Genomic DNA, 22,945 nt, shown 5'->3' with positions numbered 1-22,945 from the left:
TTATTTTGAAGCAGTGGTGTAAAAATAAAGAGATCCAGATACAGAACAGGTGTAGACCAAGAATCGAGGGTCAGGAGTCATAATCGAGAGTGCAAGGGCCAAAAAGGCGAGGGATTTTCCCTGGGGATGGTGGGAAAAGCAGGCACGGGTGCCGATCTGGGAGGGCTGAGACACACACTCACACCGGGATATCAAACTCACAGGGCAAGGGATCACGATCGGACACAACAAACACATGGGAGAATACCCAAGGAGTAACTCGCAGACAGAGAAGAACTGGGAAGTAGCAGAATGCTCTTTGACTGATCATACGCGTAGGTTCAATTCCCCGCAAAGGATTGTGGGGGTTAACCAGGCTAAATGCGGTGGGAAAATAACGGAAATGGAAATGAGTTGAAGCTTTTAATACTCAGGCGAGGTATATCAGTATATCGTTATCGTTGTCATTGAGGAGGTAGCAAACTGGCACTATAATCAAGCTGACTGGGATAATTCTGCCTTCACAAAGAGAGAAAATAGGCCAGAACAGTATATTCCCTAGTTTATAATAATTTTTATCATTGGATAGCAGTTAGAGACATTTTAGGACTAGTTGTGCTGGGACTATACAGTAGTGACTGCCAACATGTCAACCTCAAGCTACCAGTAGCCTCTATGACGTAATGATTAGATTGCATAACACTACTACTAATATTATTGGATTACCACCCAGTCCCCAAAACCCGCAGCATTTCCTCTTCCACAAGCACTGTAGGGGGATCAGGTTGGGTTGGGCCAGGGGGCGATACAGTGTCAGGCGGTCCCTGTGCAGGACCACAGCCTTTCGTCGCTCGGGCAGCTGCACGTGATAAAAAATGTCAGAGAGGTACTTGAGGATCTCCCCCAGTCCACTGCAGTGGCTGTCCAGCTTGCAACTGCCCCTTCTTTCCAGTGGGATAGTATACCCAAGTCCTGCTTATGACAGTGTGCACTGTAGGTAAGCTTCTGTTGGGCAGTCACTGCACCTTGATGCTGAGCGACCAGCTTGCATACACCCTTCAGACGCTCCCGGGGGTAACACAATTACTGCATACCTGGTACCTCTGGCTTGAACAGCAGGTGGTGGAGCAGGAGGTGCTGGGACACCAGGATGGCAAGCTATGCATGCGATGAAATTGCTCCACCGGTCCATCACTTTGTGGGAGATGGGCGTGGTGCAGGTCTTCGCAATGCATAGTCTCTTGCAAACCTCGCCAAACAAATGTGCTTCTAAGTTTCACCCCTGGTTACTGTGAGCTCCTCTGGCACACCAAAGCAGCAGATGAACTCCTTGAACTTGCTGTGGTTGCTGCGCTCTGATTGGAAAGCACATACGTCTTAGGCCACATGGTGACATAATCCATGGCGTTTCCTGGTAGCTGGAACCGTCTGAGTGGTGCAGCAATGGACAAACAGGTCAGTGTCCGAGTTGCAGCTGGACTACCCCCCTGACAGCCTCTAGCTCCTCGCTGTCGCTGTCCTGTATCACTGCCTAATCAAATAGCCACTGAAGGGATCTTGGTTAAATGACTGAGACATCTCACAAAAAGTTATGATAATCATAAAGACATTTAAGCAGCGATGCTGGCAGTTGAGTATTGGGAGGCATAAGTATTCAGATTTACAGAAAAAGCAGCACAGCACGTGCCACTTAACAATACAAAATCATTTCTATTCTGCAGAAGTACCCAGAATACGAACTACATAATCTGCGCATGCTTTAGATAAACTTAAAATCATAATGTATTCATTGGGCAATATAACAACGCATTAATTATTAACTAATAGCTATTCGCGATTTCTTTTAGTTTAATACCCAATTACCCCAGGTAAAACACATTTTTTCCATGCTTTCAGTGCGCTTCATTGCTTGATGACAGTTGTTATGACAACCATTCCTAAAGCGGAAGTGAGCCTTAAACGGTCAAAGATGGCGGAGCGGGAACCGATGGCGACGGCGATGCGGTTGAGAAACCAGTTACAGTCGATGTACGGACTCGACCCTTTGCGAAACGAGGTAGGTACTGGGTGCCTGTGGGAATGCTGGGACGTGTGTGCCAATAGAAGTGGCCGTTACACACAGGAAGCACCTTTCTGTCAGTGAGTGAGTGAGTGAGGGGCGAAGGGGGGCAAAGCGCAATCAGCAGCGGGACACTTTCCACGGATTGCAGCAGCTGCGCACCGCTTTCACATATGCATGCTTCATGACAACAGGAAAAAGTTAAACAAATAAGAAAGCATGCAAATATATATCAATCTTCTTACCTAAACAAATAAAGGATGTACTGAGAGCTTCCAGTCACACCGGCGCGGCTGGACTTGCGTTGTCCCCAACGTGCTTATTCAGTATATTATGCATCATTTTGGTGTCCCCCTTTGTATGATAACAGTAGCAAAACGATCGAACTTTCCCTATCACCACGATGTCTAAAGGGGAACAAAATATCTCGACTGAGGGAGTAAAATTTATTTTACCAACTAGGATATATTATGACTGTCATCAAATGGACAGAGGCGAACCCGGTGTGGTTTCATTTCCTTAAGAACTTTTTTCATTGTGAAATTAAATGTACGAGTATTAGGAGGTTATTAAGAATTGATTTTTTTTTTTAAAGCACATGCTGCCCCAGTGTGCTCCCGTGTCGCGTGGTTACCCAGCATTTACCGTATAATACTCACCGCATTAATAATAATAATAATAATAATAATAATAATAATAATAATAATAATAATAATCCATCCATCCATTCTCTGCCGCTTATCTGGGGTCAGGTTGCGGGGGCAACAGTCTAAACAGGGATGCTGATGTTGAGGGGGAACCCTCCCCCCCTCCCTATTTCCAATGGCCATAGCTAACAGGATTTTAAAAATACTGACATGCAGGAAGTTTTCTTAAAGAAATAAAGTTCGTTATAAAGTTGTTAAGACTTAAATTTGTATTTTTCTGCTTTGAACATTATTATGATGTCTCACTCATAAATTTAAAGTCCTTTCTTAAAAAATAAATCTATAAATTGATGTCTGACTGCTATTTTTTTTACAGGAAGAAGTCAAAGTTAAGATCAAAGATCTGAATGAGCACATTGTCTGCATTTTGTGTGCCGGGTACTTTATTGATGCCACAACAATCACTGAATGCTTGCATACCTGTAAGTTCCATTTCGCGGTCACTATGGGCCACATTGTAATTAACCACTTGGAATTCATATGGTATTGACATGTAACAAAGAGTTATGTTAATGCAGTGTACAGACTGCAGGCTGCAGCTGCACTTTTGAACTGTATTCATCCATCATCCAACTGCCTATGCTAGTCTTGGGGCCCTGTCAGGTGGGGGGGAGGTATATTTTGAATAAGCTGCTCTATAAATTGGTTTATTAGCTATCAAATGTATTTTTGATCGAAGTATGTAAATGAAACTTAAAAATGGCTTATCACTACAAGTAACATTACCTCTGGCAGTGAAATAAGTAAGCAAAATAAGTAAAAAATACAAAAACATGGAACACATATCAAGGCATCATGTAAAAAATATCTCATCCAGTGGAGAATTTATTGTCTGGTCAGAGCTACTAATTTAAAATAACATTAATGCTGATGGAAAAAAACATGTTTATGAGCACAAAACTGACATTTTATTAAATTATTCACTTTTAATCTTTTACTAAATTTTGGGACAATAAGAAAAAAAATAAAAAATAAGAAAACATTGAAGGAGGTGGAGCTGCGCTTTGGCAAAGTGCGATTTGGACATAAGGAGGCAGAGCTGGGCTCCTCTGGGCTCTACATATATTTAAACCCTGAGCACAAGGAGCACTGCAGGGGTACATCCTGGACAGCAGGCTATCACAGTAACGGCTCTGGGGTTAATTAAGTACTGCAGTCACTTGCGTAACTGAACAACAAGTGTATCAGAGTGTTTATCCATAGGAAATCAATGTTAGAAAACAGTGTTTTTTTCCCTTGCTGTTACAGTTTGTAAGAGCTGCATTGTGAAATACCTGCAAACCAGCAAATACTGCCCCATGTGCAACATAAAAATCCACGAGACGCAGCCGCTGCTGAATCTCAAGTTGGATCGAGTTATGCAGGACATCGTATATAAACTGGTTCCTGGGCTGCAGGAACGTAAGTTTGCAGAAAATAGTTTCTGCATTTCTCAGTTTCATGTATTGTTCATTGTAGATGAGTACTTCTTTTCAATCCAGGGAATTTCAGTTAATATTTTTTTCCAAATCTTGACAGTTATCACAAATTGTTTTTTTTTCTGTTATTGTGCACATTGTTTCTTTTGCCTGATTTTATGTATATAACATTTTTCTTTGCATTATTAGTTGAAGCTTTTGAGCTTTTGGTTTTCCCCTGTGCTTCATACCTGTGTTAATACCTACAAGGCTTTGAAGACTTTGTTACAGTGTCTATTTGTCAAGTCTCAAAGTCTCTTTTCTCCTCTCACACTCATGGTGGATCCATCCATTGATCCATCCATCCATTTTTTGTGACTACTTATCCTATTCAGGGTGGCGGGGGTGCATGGCAGAGAACAACCCAGGATGGGGAGCCAACCCATCGCAGGGCACACTCACACATCATTCACTCACACACCATTACTCATACATCATTCACTCACACACCATTACTCACACACCATTTACTCACATGCCATTCACTCACACATCATTCACTCACACACCATCACTCATACACCATTTACTCACATGCCATTCACTCACACACCATCACTCACACACCATCACTGACACGCCATTCACTCACACACATTCACTCACACACCATTCACTCACACACCAGTCACTCACACACCGTTCACTCACACACCATTCACTCACACACCAGTCACTCACATGTCATTCACTCACACATCATTCACTCACACCTTTCACTCACACATGCACGCCTATGGGCAATTTGGTGACTCCAGTTAACCTCAGCATGTTGCTGGAATATGGGGAGAATCTAGAGGAAACCCCAAGTCCACATGAGGAGAACATGTGAACTCCACACACATGGAGCCATGGCAGAGACTTAAACCCTGGTCCCAGAGGTGTGAGGCGACACCACCAACATGCCACCCTCAAGAGCATATATATAATTTCTAAAATTACTGTTTTTTTGGATTAAGTGTTAACTGAAACACTGGAGCTTTTTCTCACCAGGTGAAGACAGGAGAATTAAAGAATTCTACCAGTCTCGTGGACTGGAACGAATTACTCAATTGTCTAATGAAGGTGCGTTGGTTAAATTTTTGGTTCAGAGCTAATGCTACTGAAGCATTTAGGTACTACAGGCTAATGTCACTTTGTGATATCCCCAGATGGAGTTGCAGATGCCGCTGGATTGCTCTTCACCCACTTTGATCGTCCAAAAGCCCATTTCTACAAAAACGACGAACAGGTCTCCCTCTGTTTGGAAAGGTAACATCAGCAGGGATTAAAGTTCTCCGTCGTTACGACGGATTTCCGTTAATTGTAGCGAGTCATCGACGGATTTCCGTCAATTACACTGTTCCGCCTGTCCTTAATGTTTTAAATTCACTTTTCATAATTTTAATGCTGTATATATAGGCTTACAATTCTCAAATAGTGTAATAAATGTCTTAATTTTAGTTTAAATAGGTCTTAAATTAAGGAAAGACAAAGTGTATTCAGCCTGCTGAGAAGGATGTGATCAAAGCCTGGAGTGGAGCGAATGCACGTTCCTCTCTCCACTCTAAGCGTTTTGTTATCACTCCGGTATGAATCCACTCCGGGTTTTGGTTTAGTTTTGAAGAAGTACATGTCAGGCTACGGCTGAGGTATAACTATATTTAAGATAGCATGGACACACTTATAATGCAGGAAGGCTCCGATGTTTCGGAGATTGATAAAAGTGTAAAAAAATAAATGGAGATGCGCTTGGCTTAGCGAAATTGGGGAGAATGGCAAGCCTTTTAGTTCGCGGGCTAAAAAAATCAAACAACCAGGTATGTGTCTTTGCACAGTATGCCACAGGAAACTTCAATATGGCAATAATGGCAAAAAAGTGCTAGCTCGCCATCAATCAGAAGCTAGTCACAATGCTGCCGTTCGTGCTCTACAGTACACATGCTCCCTGCCTGGTGCGACAAGTACCACAATGGAGATTCATGCATCTATGGCCGACCGTGTGTGCGATGTAAAAGTGCGCATATGTTCTTTCATAGCGGAGCATGACCTGTCGTTCACAGTCTCACAACCGCTAGTTAATTTAATGCAATCAGTTGTCAAAGACAAGAGTGCACTTTCAAGATTTTTTTTCAGAGATTACAAATAGCTTTTAAAATATGCAAATTGGCAATATTAAAGCGGTTTAATCTCCCCTTAAAACGCTATTGGTCTCGACTATTTAAATAAAGTGTTTGTTAAAGGAATTTGGCTTGGCCTGAAAAAAGTTCAGTCAGAAGATTTTTTTTCACTTTAATCCCTGCATCAGTGATGGCATAACTCCCATATAAAAAAAGAGTTTATTGATCTCAGAATGAACACATTACCCATGTCAACATAATCATTAATGTTCCCAGCTTTGGAAGTAACATGTAACTGTGCTGTCTTTTTTACGGAGAAATGGGAAAAATGTGAACGTGAGTTAGAAAGGCTTGTAAGAGTAATACATTATACTGCGGTATTTGCATTTTGCGAAATGTAACATTTGGCGAAAACCCTGATCAGCTAAATTTATTGTGGGGGGGGGGGGGGGGGGGGATTTTATTGTATCCAAGCAAGTCAGTGGTGGCACAGGAAGGAACAGGCACAGATCTAGGGAACCTGATTGCATTAAAACAGTCACATTAAGTGCTTCCGGGGTGACAGATATATAGCCTGATCCTGCACTCCTAGCTTTGCTCTCAACTGTATGTGTGCGTGTTTGTCTGAAAGGGGAATGACTGAAAAAATACTAGCTATGTCTGGATTTGAACCAATAAGGGATGTGATTTGTCTCGTAGTTTCAGGCTGGGTGAATGACCCCACCCCCAGCAAATTTTATCTCCAGTTAGCCAAATGCAGTGACATGGTAAGCAAAAATCATAAGATCCTGAAAAGGCTGATTAATGTGATTTAATGAATGAATGAATGAACAAATGAATGTTATCTTTATATAGTGCTTTTCAAGACACCCAAAGCGCTTTACAGAACCAATGGGGAACCACGTCAACCACCACCACTGTGTAGCCCCCACCTGGATGATGCAACAGCAGCCATTCTGCGCCAGTACGCTCATCGCACAGTAGCTAAGGTGGTGAAGGGGCAGGAGAGATTATAACAGTTAGATATAGGAGATGAGCAGGTGGCCAGTTTTGAAGGGCCACAGTGGGCAGGGCATTGGGTTACCTGTTTCAGATACCTGTTTCAGATTTAATCCTTGGGTAGTCAGGAGCGAGAATCTGGGAGACACAATGAGGGTGAAAACTGAGAGCAAAGGACACTGTAGATGTGCTTTCTGGCTGTGATGGTGTTCTGCCTCTTGTTGTGTGTTTGTGCTGGAATGTAATGTACAGCAAAATAGTAATGTAATATATATACTCAATAAAGTAAAAGGCAAATTGATAAGAAACTACCTGATATTTAATATGTAAATTGTAACTAAATTACCACAAAGCCAATTTTTTTCCATTTAGTAAAGGCCAGGAATGGGAGATATGCATTATTATGCAGAAATGGGCTCAGAGATATATGCACATATTAATTATTACCATGTGCAGTATGAAGAATTAGATAACCATAGCTGCTAATTTCTGCCATAGAATTTATTGTCTTTCACATTTCCAGTTGACCCATCCAGTACTTCTATAAATTGTACAGGTTGGTGAATGTGTGAGGAGTGTGGGTTAGATGGACGGAGCAGGTGACAGGGTTACCCAGGGATACAGTGCTGTCATTCTGACAGCCCCCCTTTCTTTTCTTGCCCATTAACCACACTACGAAGCATGAATATTACATCACCTGGACCATTTGGCCCGAGGCTTTGCTGATATTACCAGTGACTGCTTATTTTACTAAGGCTAATTAAAGAAAACCAACATGCCCTCTAATCAGAACAATGCTAAACTGATTGCATGATCATAGATATATAATTTTGTAGGGTCTAGGGCTGGGCGATATGATTTTCTGTGAAGTGGGATAAATGTTCGTTCACTAACAATGTCACAAACACTTTTATTAAAAGTGTGCCCAAAATGAAATGCAAATACAGGGTTTCCTTCCCTGTTTGCAAATGTGCAACTATTCCGTATTGAAATTTATTCTAAATTGAAGTCTCAAAATAAAGATTAAAAAAAAAAGTTTATGATTTAAAATTCGGGGACAATGTCACAACCCTAGCTCTAATGCTTTGGGCCACCATTAAAATAATTTGCTCATACTAACTTCAAAATACAGCATGTTAACTCAATCAGTGGAATAATGTGTTATGTCTTTAAAATTAGCATTAACACATTAACTTTGACAGGCCTAATTTTAATGCAAAAATATATCATTAGAAACGCTGATATATCACACAGCCTGAAGTTTAAAACAGTCATATTCAGTTTTTTTTTGATTAGTTGGTGTAAGAGCATATAGTGCAGCACTGAAATCTGATAGAAAAATCTACACCAGAAACATAAATCTCTATAGTTTGTACCTCAAAAATATGTCCTGCTTCATATTGCAACTGTTGATCAAGATACAGTTTTCACTGTTACCATGACAGCCTTCCCTCACAAGCCCGACAGATGCATCCCCTCTTCCCAGTTAGGACAGTTCCTTGACTGGTGCCAGGTCAGCGTGTTCCACAGCATATTTTCTCCAGCGTACTTCTTCTCCCGAATTTTACCAGAACTATAACAACATACTGTGGCCCGAAGCCTAGGACCAAGTTTTGTTCCTACATCCCCAAATATCACATCTTCCCAAAGGCCTAACCACAATCCCAGAATGCAACAGCATCTTCTTGCCTAAGACAAGACATCACCCCATAAGTCCCCCTACCCCAGTATCATTCTTCCACAAAATGTCTGGGGTGTGGAAATACTTCAAAGTTAAGAACGAAAACAAAATCATAGCAAACTGCAAACTACTCACTTCACTATCAAGAGGAGATACAGAATCAGGTTCATATAACACTATAGTAACCCAATTAAACATCTAAAAACTAAACATAAGAAAGAGCATGAGAAAACTTCCACCAGCAGTACGCTGCAACAACCCACTGTGTAGCAAACACTACTACAGGGACAGAAATTGCCAAATGATAACCCTCGTGCAGTGAAAATAGCAGAAGGTCTTACCCAGTATATTGTTCTTGATGATCAACCATTATGACGGATTTAAGCACTTTCTTAAAAAGTGTTGCAACATTTCTTTCAGGTCTGAGCCTTGTATTTTATATTTGATTATATATAATGGTACTACAGTCTCTTCTATGTAAATCACATAAATTTATTTTTGAAAGACTTTATTCCAAATTACAAGCCATGTATTTGATATTGACAGTGGAGTTAAAAAATAGTATAAAGTGGGATTGACATAACTGGTACATTAGTATGCATTCACCTTTTAAATCTATCTGGCATTGTGATAACAGAGCAAGTACGTATTTATTTTATGTGCATGTACTATTTACGGCAAGAAATTACCTCATGACGGGCCAAATCATTATGGCCAAACCGCTGGGTCAGAACATTTCTGAAACGGCAAGGCTTTTGGGGAACTGGTGGTGAGTAGCAGCTGACAGTGGTCTGAGGAGGGAAAAACCACAGACTGCTGACTGGGTGTTGGTGGCCAGGGTCCATGCTAGATGTGAACGCAGGCTGTCCTCTGGTACAAACCAACATAATTCTGATGGTGTTTGTGGGAGTAATGTGGCTTAGGGCTACATAGGCTGAGGCCAGTCAAAGTGCCCATGCTGACCCCTGTCCACTGGACCTTGGAGCAATGGAAGACGGCCACTTAGCCTGATGAATCCTGTTTTCACTTGCATCTTGTGGACAGCTGGGTACATCCCGAGCAGCTGTGGGGTTCTAAGGACCAACAAGGCTGATCTGCAGCTCCATAGCTCCATGTGTAGCACAGCTCGATGCCCAGTGTGTCGCGACACATCACTCCCGTAGGGGTGTTTCATTAGTCCATTAACGAATAACAAGATTACACCACTTTTCTGCCATCCTTTAGACTTTTCTTCCATACATCACAAAAATCTGCTTTTAATAAGGATATGTAGACTTGAAATATTGTATCTAGGTACAATATCCATTAAATAAAAAGGGCCTTTTGTGACTATTATGAATTACTGTATAAACATTTATACATTTGTATAAAAGCTTTATCAGTTGCCCAAGCTGTCATCTATGTACATTCTAGGGGAAAAAAGTAACAACCTGGGTTTTATACAAAGAATTTGGCAGAAATAAAAATTTAATTCTGTCTTTAGTACAATTTTATTACAGTTTTATAAGCAGCTTTAAAATGATATAACGGAATAGAATTTCCCTTTTAAAAAGTATAAAAGTTCTTTTACTTCAGCTGAATATTGTTAATTAGTGATGCTGTAACATGTTGTATATTAAATACAGTCTCTCTCAGTATTACATCAATTAAAGGTGAATGATAACATCTCAGTGCTATCTGTATATCTCCCTTCTTTGTCAATTATACATCTCAGTGGATCTAAACTTAGGGACTAGATCCTGAACTATAAACTTGATCGATCATTTCAAACTAGTTATCTAACTAAAAAAAAAACTTTTATATAACGTCGGACTATGAAAAATACTGCACCTGTCACATGGTCCATAGATGGATATGCTGTCAAAGACAGCCAGGAATATAATAGGTATTTAAGTCTTGGCTTATCTTCTTATTGGCCTTTAATCATATTGTGCTTTTCCCCCTTTTTTCTATAGTTCATCATCGCTACCTGGCAAAGACAGAATCAAGCTGGTACAACAGGTAAACGATAAACAATTCTGAACAGTGTGCTTTAATTCATATTATACTACGGGACCGTTGAATGCTTGAATCTGATTGGCTGACGAACGTTCTGAGGTGTGCAATTATTTTCAGGGAAACGCACGGCGAACGTAGTTCCAGGCAGCTCTCTTGACCGTATTACAGTTCCATATCACTTCGCATAGTTAACTTTAATAACGGAAATTAGCATACAGTACCTATACAGCACACAGGACTAACAAAAACAACAACATGACAGACGATTTTCCGAAAGTAAATTTTGATATTTACGGTGAATATGAAACTTTCAACAACTGGGCTGCAGCAGTATTAGACAGTCCAGATGAAAAACAACATAAACGGAAGCGGACATCAAAGGCAGCCAGCAACAACAAAAGACATAAAACGATCAGCGAAGAACAGCTAGACATACTCGAGGGAGAAAAACACGAAGAAAACACCAAAAAAACAACAGCTAATGACGTTTTGGAACTAGCAAAAGAGTCGTTGGATGAGATGCGGAAGAAATAATCCTACTCACAATAGCGATTTAAGTAGAAAAACCGGACGAATCCCTTGAAATATATCATCTGATCGATGTCTTGAGGTGTGGCAACCGTAGTATAAGCGGAATAATTGACTCCGGACCGTTGAATTATTAGAAAAATAATGCACACTCGAGGTGTAACGGCCACTCCGCTTCGCGTCGTGGCCGCATTACCACCTCGGGTGTGCATTATTTTTCTAATAATTCAACGGCCCGTCGTCAATTATTCCTTACTTAAAATGTATCAGCTACTTATGTTTTAGTTAAGGAGCTGAAGACTAATGGGTATGAATGGTATGAATGAGAATGCAGTACATATCACTTTCACAAGTTTAAGTGCGAAGGTTTAAACTTGTACATTGTTCAAAGATTATGTGGTCCAATTTCAGGCATCTTGAATATATTCAGCAGCAAACCTGGTTTAATCTACACAAAAATCACTGACTGATCCACACTAAAGCCATGCCATAGTGTGATGACCGTGTTTGGGCATCAGGGACCTGAAGGTATTCAGATGGAGACAAATCTTAATTTTTCTTAATTTTAAGAAACACTTAAACACTTAAGAAACACTTAAATTGTGGTAGTTTTTTTTTTGTTTGTTTTTTACACATTATTTGCTGATGAACTGGTTTTACATTTTAAAGTAACCCTTAGTAATGCATTGATATAAAAATACCTTTTTAATCGATTACAAAAACAATATTATGGAACATAATTTCACATGCACATGAGCTATTTTGTACAAAAAATAGTGGCAGGAATACTGTTCACAATTGCTGTTTTAGAAAAAAATACACTGCCTGGCCAAAAAAAAAAAGTCGCCATTTGCTTTTAGCTTTGATTATGGCGCATATTTGTAATGACATTGTTTCCACAGGCTTATGCAACATCTCACCCTTTATTTTCATCCAGATTTGCATTCATTTCTCACCGAGATCCTGTATTGACAAGTGAGTTGAACCTCCATAAAGCCTCCTTCAGCACATCCCAAAGACCTTCAATGAGGTTAAGGTCACAACTCTGTGGTGACCAAGTCACACGTGAAAATGATTCCTCATGCTCCTTGAACCACTCTGACAATTCAAACCCAATAAATCTTGGTATTCTTGTCCTGGAATATGCCCATGCCAACATCCATTGATGATGGATGGAGGTGTAACCTGGCCAGTAGATTCAGGTACTCAGCTGACTTCACTTTATTGCTGCATAATGTTGCTGGGCTGTAATAATGATCCAGTCATTGGCTCTTAAGTATTTGCTGATATAAATTAAAATAGCGACTTTTTTTTTACCCAGGCTGTGTATATGTAAATAGACCAACAGAGGGCGCACCTTGTTAGCTGTTTGTACCGGCGAATCAGGGCAGCCAGCAGCTCTCTGACATAGGCTCAGTTTTATATTTGTACTTGGAGGGGCAAAAAAATGCCTCTTGCTTACCTTATTTGTTAACACGCTTATCTGATGCACACATAACCTATTATTTTGGCTACTTATAGGGTACCAACAAACCACTTATGCAAAGGTACAAAGTTCTGGGAGAATGCTGATCTTGCCAATTAGTTGCAATTTCAACTCAGGTAACTGGAGGGGCCCTGCCCCCCCACTGCCTCCACCCCCCTAAACAGCACCCTTGCTCTCAGGACACCAAAAAAAGACACACAAAACACAAAAACATCACATAATCACCCCCTAGAGGAGCCCCAGCATGGAATAAGCTTGGCCCCCATCTGTGATTGCGCGGCCTTGGGGGTGCAGTGATGTCTCCCCGTGTCCCCAGCAGAGGTTTGTGCGGTGCTCCGTGAGGGCAGAGGTGCAGCACCTGCGCAGAGTGCTGTGTCGCCGCCTGAGGGTGCAGAAGCAGCAGGTGAGGCACTGCAGTCCCGGGGGGGGGGGGGGGGGGGGAGAGGCGCTTCCCACATAGCTCTGTGTGTTAAGGGCTCCCTTCTCGGGGCCCCTGGGCTTTACATGTCCACTGTTGCAGTTAATGCTCAGGTAATGAAGTGCAGCTGCATTGTATTGCCAGAGTCCACATTGACTGGTTGATTTTTGGCAGTTAATGAGTCTTGAGAGTAAATTGTACAGGTGCAGGTAGCCAGTAATTCATAAAAACACAATTGTCATCAAAATACCTGGTTAGTAATTAGCAGAAAAACGCTTAAAGCCAACTTTACCTAATGCAGGAGAATGTTAGTCCCCCCCCCCCCCCCCCCACCCCGACAAACTACGCCCATGCTCTCAGGAGATCAAAAACAAACACACAAACACTTAGCATAATATAATTACAATATAGTTATTATTAATGGTTATTAATGGGTATCTTACTGTTAACAGAAATTATCTAAGCATAGTAGAGCTCCAAACTTGACATTGGACTCTGTATATGTTGCATATTACCAGCTCTTCCCCCTTGGTGTATTAACCTTATTTAATTCAGAACCTGGTGTGGGGAACTTGGGGAATTATTACACTAGATCAGGGGTGCGTTTCTCGAAACCATCGTTGCTACCTACGTTAGCAACTTGCGTGGTTCAAACTATGTAAGTACGACGCAGGTGTTTCTCGAAACCATAGTTCAAACTACATAGGTAACGATACTGCGGACTTACGTGGTGCGATGTATCGTTGAACGACGCAGGTGTTTCTCGAAACCATAGTTCGAACGAACGTTCGCAAACACTGTCATTAAGTTGTGTAGTTCGAACTACAGCTCACGAGCTGTAGTTAGAAGCGTAGTTATATGTAAATTCGTCAGCGATGGTGGAAAATACAGTGCAATAAGGGTATAGTCACCGTGTAAGTAAGAAATTTAATAATCTTTAATACCTAATAAGAAATAATTTAGCTCTACGATCACATATAATGTGAAGTTGTCTGAAAATGTAGTTTGAAACGTAATTGTTGTGTGGGTCTCTGGTGATAAGTACGGTAACTGTCTGTAGTGAGCAAATCTCAGACTGCAAAGTATTAATTAGCACAGGGGTGGGTAATGTTAGCAGAATGACACTACAGCGGCCAGATACGAATCCATGCCTTTGTTCTCGGGAAATTACGTCTGTAATGTTTGGTTATTACACACACCTGTGTATTCCAGTCAGCCAGTATAACAATATTCTGTAAGCGACAACGTCGGAATAAAAGTTATTCTGTTTATCACTCCAAGGAGCGTCGCATTATTTTTCCGCGATTGCTAACTTTCATTTTATTGGCGTTATGTGACTGACAGAAATTGATGTCACAAATAAATATACATGTGTGTGTGATTATTATATATTTTACACAGTTCGCGAGTGTTTGTACGCGACCGGCTGTGAAAGTGCGTTGTTAGTTGTTGCGCACGACTTGCCGTGAGTCTGACCAATCAGCGCTGGAACCATTGTGGTTTAAACTACGGTAGGTTAGCCGTGAGTCTGACCAATCAGCGCTGGAACCACTGTAGTTCCAACTACATAAGTCCTAACTAACTAACGTGGTTCGAACAACTGTGGTACGACGGTTTCGAGAAACAGTCGTTGGTCGGATGTTGGTTAGTTTGAACTACCATAGTACGATGCATCGTTAATGCTAACTTCCGTCGTTGTTCGAGAAACGCACCCCAGCATGATTTTCTCGTATATCAGGGTTTCCCTGCTCTGACAGCTTATTCAGCTCAACAGCTAATTACCAGGCTTATTAGATGTATTTCAGCAGGGAAATCTGTGAACTGTGTTACAGACCTGCCCTGCACTTCCGGAATTAGGGCACTCTGTCATATATAATAACTCAATACATTACCAGGTAACCTGCTGATGACGCGGTCATCTTTGAACATTTGGCCAAATCAATAAACAGGGAATCCAGGTTCAGAGTGATATCGGTTGTTTCTGGGGCCGCACTCCATAAGTGCAAGGGCATTGTTTGACAGCATGCCAATGGCATAAAAAGTCTTATGAAAATCTTATTTTTATTGTAATAATCAGATTTCTTTATTGATTTTCAAACTACATGAAAAGTAATTCACTGAATAATACTTCTGCGAATATATTTTATATTTTGGAGGTTCTTCCAGGCAGCACAGGACAGAAGGCCAGAGGTGGCAGACACGCCAGTCCGTTGTAGGGCACACGCACAGCACACAGAACCTCTTTGGCCAATTTTGAGACACTACTTGCCTGACTTCTTATCTCTGAAAGAGATTAAAACAGCATAAATTATCAATGTTGATACAAGGTATTCCCTTTCCATTTATCAGTGGGCATAAACACTGTATGGTTAATATTTATTTACTTAAATTTTTTATGTGTTCTCTTCTGGAGTGAGCATAGTTGTCCAGTGGTAGCTGCCTTCCTGCAGCTCTCACTCTCTGTGTGTGTTTGTGTGTGTGTGTAGTTTGCATGTCCTACACATGTCTTTGTCACTCTCTTCCAGATACTCCACTTTTCTTCCACAATCCAAAGACATATATTTAGGTGAACTGGTATCTCAGAATTGCCATCTGTGTGTAACCTACCATGAACTGGATCCCAGGGATCCCAGTCTATCACAATATGTTAAATTCGATTCCAGTAACAATGCAGCTGTCAAAACTTGTAACTGGTTTGGCAGGAATTCATGGAATTTAAAGAGAATAAACTATTGGAAGCTTTATATGTTTAATTGTGCATGCTTACTGGTCTTTTTTACTGCTACAGGTACAGATGTTGTTCAACAATGAGTGTTTACCGGATCATATGACTATGAAACAGCTCTGGCTCTCACGCTGGTTTGGAAAGGTACTGTATGTGAAGGAATGTGTTATGCATTGTGATAGCATTGGCAAGGTTTACACTCAGCTTTTGTTAAATATGTTACATATTTTGTAGGAGAAAGCTCTCTCAACCATCTATTGGCCAATGTTAGCACAGTTGTATACATTTTATCATTATATCTCTGTTTGTATGGCTGTGTTAAAGTGTTTATAGTTACATATTAAACATAATGTTAGTACCATTCTCAATATGGTGGGAAATCAGAAATGAGGTATGGAAAGATTATTTTACCCCCCCCCCCCCCCCCAAAAAAAAAAGGAAGAATAAAAACAGTAAAACATTCTAATGTCTAACTAGAAAGGGGGGCTGTCGGAATGCCAGCATTGTAGCCTGGACAGCCCCTTCACATGTAGCTCTGAAAGTATTCTTATTCATTTGTTGCCCTTTACACTTGCATGACACTTTGCAGAATCTTTCCCCGGCAATTATGTTGTTACTTTTATGCTTTTGTGTATGTTTTAATGTCCATGTCTGAAAATCTCATTTGGTATTATTTACATATTTTTATGTTTAAATATTTATATTGTATTCATGTTTTGCACCGTGACCAGCATTTTCCGTAACATAACAGTAAGATAGTGTTGTAGTACTCAAGACCAGTGTTGGTCTCGAGACCTCGTTTTGCGGTCTTGGTCTGGTCTTGGAATTGACTTTAGTTTGACTTGGTCTTGTCTCATCTTGGCATAGAGGACTCCAGGTTTTATCTCAAGACCAGTCAAGACGCCTCAGTATTTATTACAATGGCTTAATATTAATCTTTTTGTTATCCCTGAGAACCTAACAAATGAAAAGAGTGTTGATTTGCGCACTCATTAATCTCATGCTTGTAACTTTGGATAGGTATAACGCACAGACATGATTCACATATCTTTATGTACAGTATTATATTTTTATATATATATATTACAGCATCGCGCACTAAAATATTCCAGAGTAATCCTCTGTTTAATGAGGCATATAAAAAGCACCCCTATTAATCCATAAAACATACTTCTCATTAGACCAAAAACAATTAAAGTGCATATTTGCTTCGGCAATGATCCATGCTCTACTCTTCTGGGGGAAAAAAATATTTTTAAATCTCTTTATTATAATAGCATAAATAAAGGCGTAGAGAAACGCTTAAAATGGGCAGGAGTTTTACCAGAAATTACAAAAAAATGCAGTATTCTATTTATTAGGAAGACAGTTACTAGATATTTTTGCAATATTTATTCACAAAAGTTTGTATATGTATGTTTGATGTCGAGCTCCGTCAAAACAGTTTAAATAGAACGTATCCATCGTGTAATTGGAACACCTCTCACATGTAAACACAATGACGTGCTACAGCATTGGGTTGTTGTTTGAGGCTAATATACCAACTAAAAGTTTCATTCACAAATTTTAATCATAGCGTATATAGTGAGAAAAACGATATCAATAAACATTAAGCATTGGACTTTAAAACCATCTGTTATGTTTGTGTTATTCAGTGGATCATAAACTAAACAATGCTTTTCTATTTCAATTTCTTTCAAATAAGTAAAAAAAATATAGAAAAATATAAAACAATGCATTGCTGTCTATCAGACATAGAAAAGTCCCTGATGAAACCTCTCTATTCCCACATCATAGAGACTCTAATCTCAAAATTTATATTATATTTGTAGTACCTGCAAATTTTTATATTATATAAATTTGGAAATTTCAATAGGTGCATGTAGTTTTTCTCATAAGAAGGATGATATCAAGTCTGTGTCAGCATTTACACATAAAATTATGACATATCCAAGTAACCCAGAATGTCTTGAAAACAAAATCATAAACAAATGTGGCTAACTCACGTACATACAATGTGATAAGCCTAAAGTCAAAGGCATAGAAAAACGCTCAAAAATGCATAGGGATCAAAAGGTTAACACAGTAGGGGAGACTAGCGATAGCTGTCTTTTACATTTTTTCCTGTACCTCTGAGCTCTTTTATGGAATCACATTCAATATTTGACACAAACTACCTGCATGTGTCTTCTATTACTTTTACAGGTTTTATCTCTGTATCACAAACAGAGAACGGACGGTTTAGCCTCAAACACATGGAGTGAAATGTTAAAATTTATCCCATAGTCAGGGATAGTTGTAACAAAGTCCTGGGTTAAATGGAACATTAGAAATTATGTTAAAAAAAAAAGCCAAGTTTTTCAAAGTTTGGCATGGGCGCACGTTATATTACTTTGTAAGGACCAAATGTCTCACACAATGTAATAAAAACCTGCTTTTTTGACCATTTTTCAGGTCCCACAAAGATCTGTGAATACAATCAAAAAATAAAAATGCCAAAAGTATTTTGCATGGTTACTTATGCTTAAGGTTAGGGCTGGGTAGGGGTTAAGGTCGTCATGTTGTGATTAGACTTATCAACATAGAAAGGAATTGAGAGTCCCTACAAAGATATAATTACAAACCTATGGGGTGTGTGTGTGTGTGTATTGGACGGACATGTCAGTCACGATATACATCGTACCCCCACCCCGATGGGCCACATTCTGCCCCCCCACAATGTCAGTCTCCTTCCGACTGCACTGTAGTTAGCATCTTTGGGTTTAAAAAAGCACTGCATAAATATAATGAAATGTAATGCAGTGTTACCTGAAGCAGAGCCACTGCTCCTCCGGCACAAAAAGGAGCCAGCTGAGGTGGTCGGGCACCTATGTAGGATGCCTCTGGGCTTCTCCCTAGGGAGGTGTTTGGGCACATCCAACTGGGAGAAGGCCACGGGGCAGACAAAGGACACGCTGGAGAGATTATATCTTTGGCTGGCCTGGGGATGCCTTGGTATTCCCCCGGGGGAGCTACAGGAGGTAGCTGGAGAGAGGGAGGTCTGGGCATCCCTGCTTAGGCTGCTGCCTGCGCGACCGGATGGATGGATGGATAGATTTATTATTATTATTACTACTATTATTCTTCTTCTTATAATTATTATTTATTCATTATATTATATTATATGAATTTTATACGGTAAATACTGGGTAACTACGCAACACAGCAGCACACTGGGGCAGCAGGTATACAATAAACAAAAGGACAGAAACAACACAGGACTACACAAGTACAATTTACAGGACAACACAACACACAGTGCAGTCGGCAGTAGTAAGCGTGCTGCTTTAAATGGATATTTGAATAAATAGTATTATTGCAGATACAGTATTATGACTTATACTGTATATAGACTACTGTATACATAGACTAAACTGGGCATGTGCAAAGTGGGTTATGTGATTTGTACTTTGTTGCAACTAACCCATGTTACAATCATCCCCAGTCTCCCTTACTATGATTGGGTGCAAAAAGTCCTGCTTCAAGGTTCAAATGCAACCAATAAGGTGTCTTATTTGGAAAAAATTACACATTTATACAGAAGTATTTATATTGAAATTTTAAGAAAAAATGTCCATAGTTCAAATTATACTGTGACAAAAATTTTAGACTGTACTAATAAGATGGTGCCTATGTTCCACATTTTGTAGTGTGTTGTGTTATGTAGACTCAAACATTAGTCTGCTTCTGATCTTGTCTGGGCCTCGCCCTGCCTTGGTCTTGGTCTTATCTCGGCCTCACCCTGCTTTGGTCTTGGTCTTGTCTGGGCCTCGCCCTGCCTTGGTCTTGGTCTTGTCTGGGCCTCGCCCTGCCTTGGTCTTGTCTGGGCCTCTCCCTGCCTTGGTATTAGTCTTGTCTGGGCCTCACCCTGCCTTGGTCTTGTCTCGACCTCACCCGGCCTTGGTCTTGGTCTTATCTCGGCCTTGCCCTGCCTTGGTCTTGGTCTTGTCTGGGCCTCGCCCTGCCTTGGTCTTGGTCTTATCTCGGCCTCGCCCTGCCTTGGTCTTGTCTCAGCCTCGCCCTGCCTTGGTCTTGGTCTTATCTCGGCCTCGCCCTGCCTTGGTCTTGGTCTTATCTCGGCCTCGCCCTGCCTTGGTCTTGTCTGGGCCTCGCCCTGCCTTGGTCTTGTCTGGGCCTCGCCCTGCCTTGGTCTTGGTCTTATCTCGGCCTCGCCCTGCCTTGGTCTTGGTCTTGTCTCAGCCTCGCCCTGCCTTGGTCTTGGTCTTGTCTGGGCCTTGCCCTGCCTTGGTCTTGGTCTTATCTCGGCCTCGCCCTGCCTTGGTCTTGGTCTTGTCTCAGCCCCGCCCTGCCTTGGTCTTGTCTTGGCCTCGCCCTTCCCTGGTCTTGGTCTTGTCTGGGCCTCACCCTGCCTTGGTCTTGTTTCGGTCTCCATACACTCTGGTCCTCGGTTTAGGTGATCTTTGATGACATCACTACAGTAAGAGCTGTAAGAGATACATTAAAAACTTCACACTGTTCCATTCCATTTGGACTAGAGTGGTGCTGATGTATCACCCACTGCACGGCTGCACTCCGGTTCTTATCCCTGAGGTGGTTTGTTGGGTGGTGAGTGCAGCGACGTGCTGTATCTGTGTGCTCTCCTTACCTCTCCCTCTCTCTGTTTGCTATTCGAAGCCCACAAATTGATTCTTAATTTAGTCTAACATTTTGGCAATTTCTGTTCTTGTCAAAAAAAAATGTGTCCGCTAAGCCAGAAGCTGGAATGAAGTGTGCAAATACTATGGGTTTTATGGTAGTATATTTATTCGCTCAAATCTTGGTAATAATGCATAACATGTGTGCCAATACAACTTGATCTTATTCTGCTAGACTTGGCACGTCTCCAAACTTCAACTAATTATATTAGAAATTAGATGCTCTTGTCATCTAATTCTTAATACTGTGCATTGTAAAAATCAATATGAGTATCCATAACATTAAAATCACCTCCCTGGTGAAGTTACTTCATTGCAATGGGGAATATCAAGGGTGCCATTAATTATGAGGCAAGTGAACAGTAAGTTACTGAAGTAGATGTGTTGGAAGCAGGAATGTGGGCAAGCATAAGGATCTGGGTGACTTTAACAAGAGCCAGACTGTGATGGCTAGTTGACTGGGTCACAACATCTCCAAAAGAGCAGGTCTAGGGTGTTCCTGGTATGCAGTGGTCAGTACCTACCAAAAGTGGTCCAAGGATAGTCAACCGGTGAGCCAGTTTTATTGTAGTGATGCAAAAAACAAATAAATGGAATATAAATATTTAAACATAAACCATCCAGTACTTCTATAAATTGTACAGGTTGGTGAGTGTGTGAGCAGTGCGGCTTAGATAGACGGAGCAGGTGACAGGGTTTCCCAGGGATACAGTGCTGTCATTACCGACAGCCCCCCTTTTGTACTCTTCTGTGCAATATTACTGTAAATGAACAAAACCTGCCTTTTAGCCATCTTCAGTTTGAAGGCAACACTGGCTGATCCTTCCTACCATTCATACATGCATGCCATCCTTTTTTTTTATCTAGTTTTCTTCTTTCTTCAGTTGCAGTGTGTATATTTTATAGCTGTGATCTGCCATTGAAAACTGATAATTAACAGAGTGTGCGTGTGTGTGTGTGTGTGTGTGTGAGAGAGAGAGAGAGATACAAGAGAGAGAGTATATTCTTCCACTGTACTGTTACACGCATCAGACTTTAGTCATTGTACTTATCTTTTATTTACCTCTTATGCACACAGTAGTGTTCCCATGTTGTATCTTTTAAAGCAAGCAACTTCCTTAGAGTAATCATTCAAGTTTTAATGATTAAGCGTAAACAAGGAAAAAATAAATAAGCAGAAGTTCTTCTTGCTATTTATTTAAAAAAACAAAAACAAAAAACATTAAAGTATGCAACAAAGCACTTTAATCTGAAACAGTAAAAAGTGTGTTAGTCATGACAGAATGTACCAGGTAAAGCATATCAGGAACCCTGAGAGGTTCTGTACATGGTGACTCTGTATTGCATAGTGAGCAATACGCTCGCTGTTCTATCATAACGGTTTGATAAATGTCTCCTTTTTAGGCACAGCCTTTGGTTCTACACTACACAGTGAAGGACAAGCGCGGGAGGTAGAAGAAATGCCTGTTTTGTTTGACATTTTGTGATTGAATGCATTATCTTTTGTATATCTTGCGTTTTATATATGGTATTTTATATATTCTGTAAATATTAATACTTATTTTGCTTTTGTTTGTCTATTTATAAAATAAATTTTGTAAGTGATGAGCGGTGTTTAGTTTGTCTTTCAGTAATGATAGAAAGAAGCAGGTGACAGCTTTCAGTTGTATATGACCACCCCCACACTTAAAATAATGTGGAGAAAAAATGCTGGTAATTATTTTTTCCCCCCGAAACTTAATTTGGATCCTAGCCCTTTGTGCCAGGGGGTGTACAAACACCACCCAAAATGTGAAATTGCACACCAAAATAAACATTTATTTTATTTTTCGTACTTCATTGTTGAGGACCCCACGCAAATTTTATTTACTTTATTGTGTTGGAGTCCTTGCTCAGCCAAAGCCCATGTTCTGGCTACAACACTGCCATAGCAACGTGAACGTTCGTTTGAAAGACCGCTCGTATTGCCTCCAAATGCCACTTAAAATGCGCAGAATTAATTGCGGGTGAGGGTGGGGCATTGCCTTTACTTAAATTCCAATCGGGAACAACCGTGTAACTTCGTCAAATAAATTTAATCCTGTTCTGTTTTTCGTATTTGGCAGCATTACTAGA

The 22,945-nt window shown here is 40.6% G+C and overlaps 1 protein-coding gene across 4 annotated transcripts; it reads left to right on the top strand.

The window, feature by feature from the left end:
- The first annotated feature begins 1,926 nt into the window (after positions 1–1,926).
- LOC111845777 (polycomb group RING finger protein 1-like) lies at positions 1,927–22,435 on the top strand. Of its 4 annotated transcripts, XR_011985769.1 has the most exons (10): positions 1,927–2,035; positions 3,062–3,167; positions 3,994–4,146; positions 5,196–5,267; positions 5,354–5,453; positions 10,937–10,982; positions 13,310–13,396; positions 15,568–15,738; positions 16,200–16,280; positions 22,235–22,292. XR_011985769.1 is itself a non-coding variant. In XM_023815438.1 (9 exons), exons 1-9 carry the CDS (start codon positions 1,949–1,951, stop codon positions 22,283–22,285), a joined length of 780 nt encoding a protein of 259 aa, XP_023671206.1. In that variant the 5' UTR covers positions 1,927–1,948; the 3' UTR covers positions 22,286–22,435. The 4 variants fall into 4 exon arrangements, 2 of the variants coding, with proteins under 2 accessions (XP_023671206.1, XP_023671205.1); XR_011985768.1 differs by having other exon boundaries at positions 15,568–16,280; positions 22,235–22,295; XM_023815438.1 differs by lacking the exon at positions 15,568–15,738 and having other exon boundaries at positions 13,313–13,396; positions 22,235–22,435.
- Positions 22,436–22,945: the final 510 nt, after the last annotated feature.

This window comes from Paramormyrops kingsleyae, chromosome 25 (genome assembly GCF_048594095.1).
Source record: "Paramormyrops kingsleyae isolate MSU_618 chromosome 25, PKINGS_0.4, whole genome shotgun sequence".
NCBI classification, from domain to species: Eukaryota; Metazoa; Chordata; class Actinopteri; order Osteoglossiformes; family Mormyridae; genus Paramormyrops; species Paramormyrops kingsleyae.
Note: the sequence above shows the minus strand (reverse complement) of the source record. Positions and strands in the feature narration are given on the sequence as shown.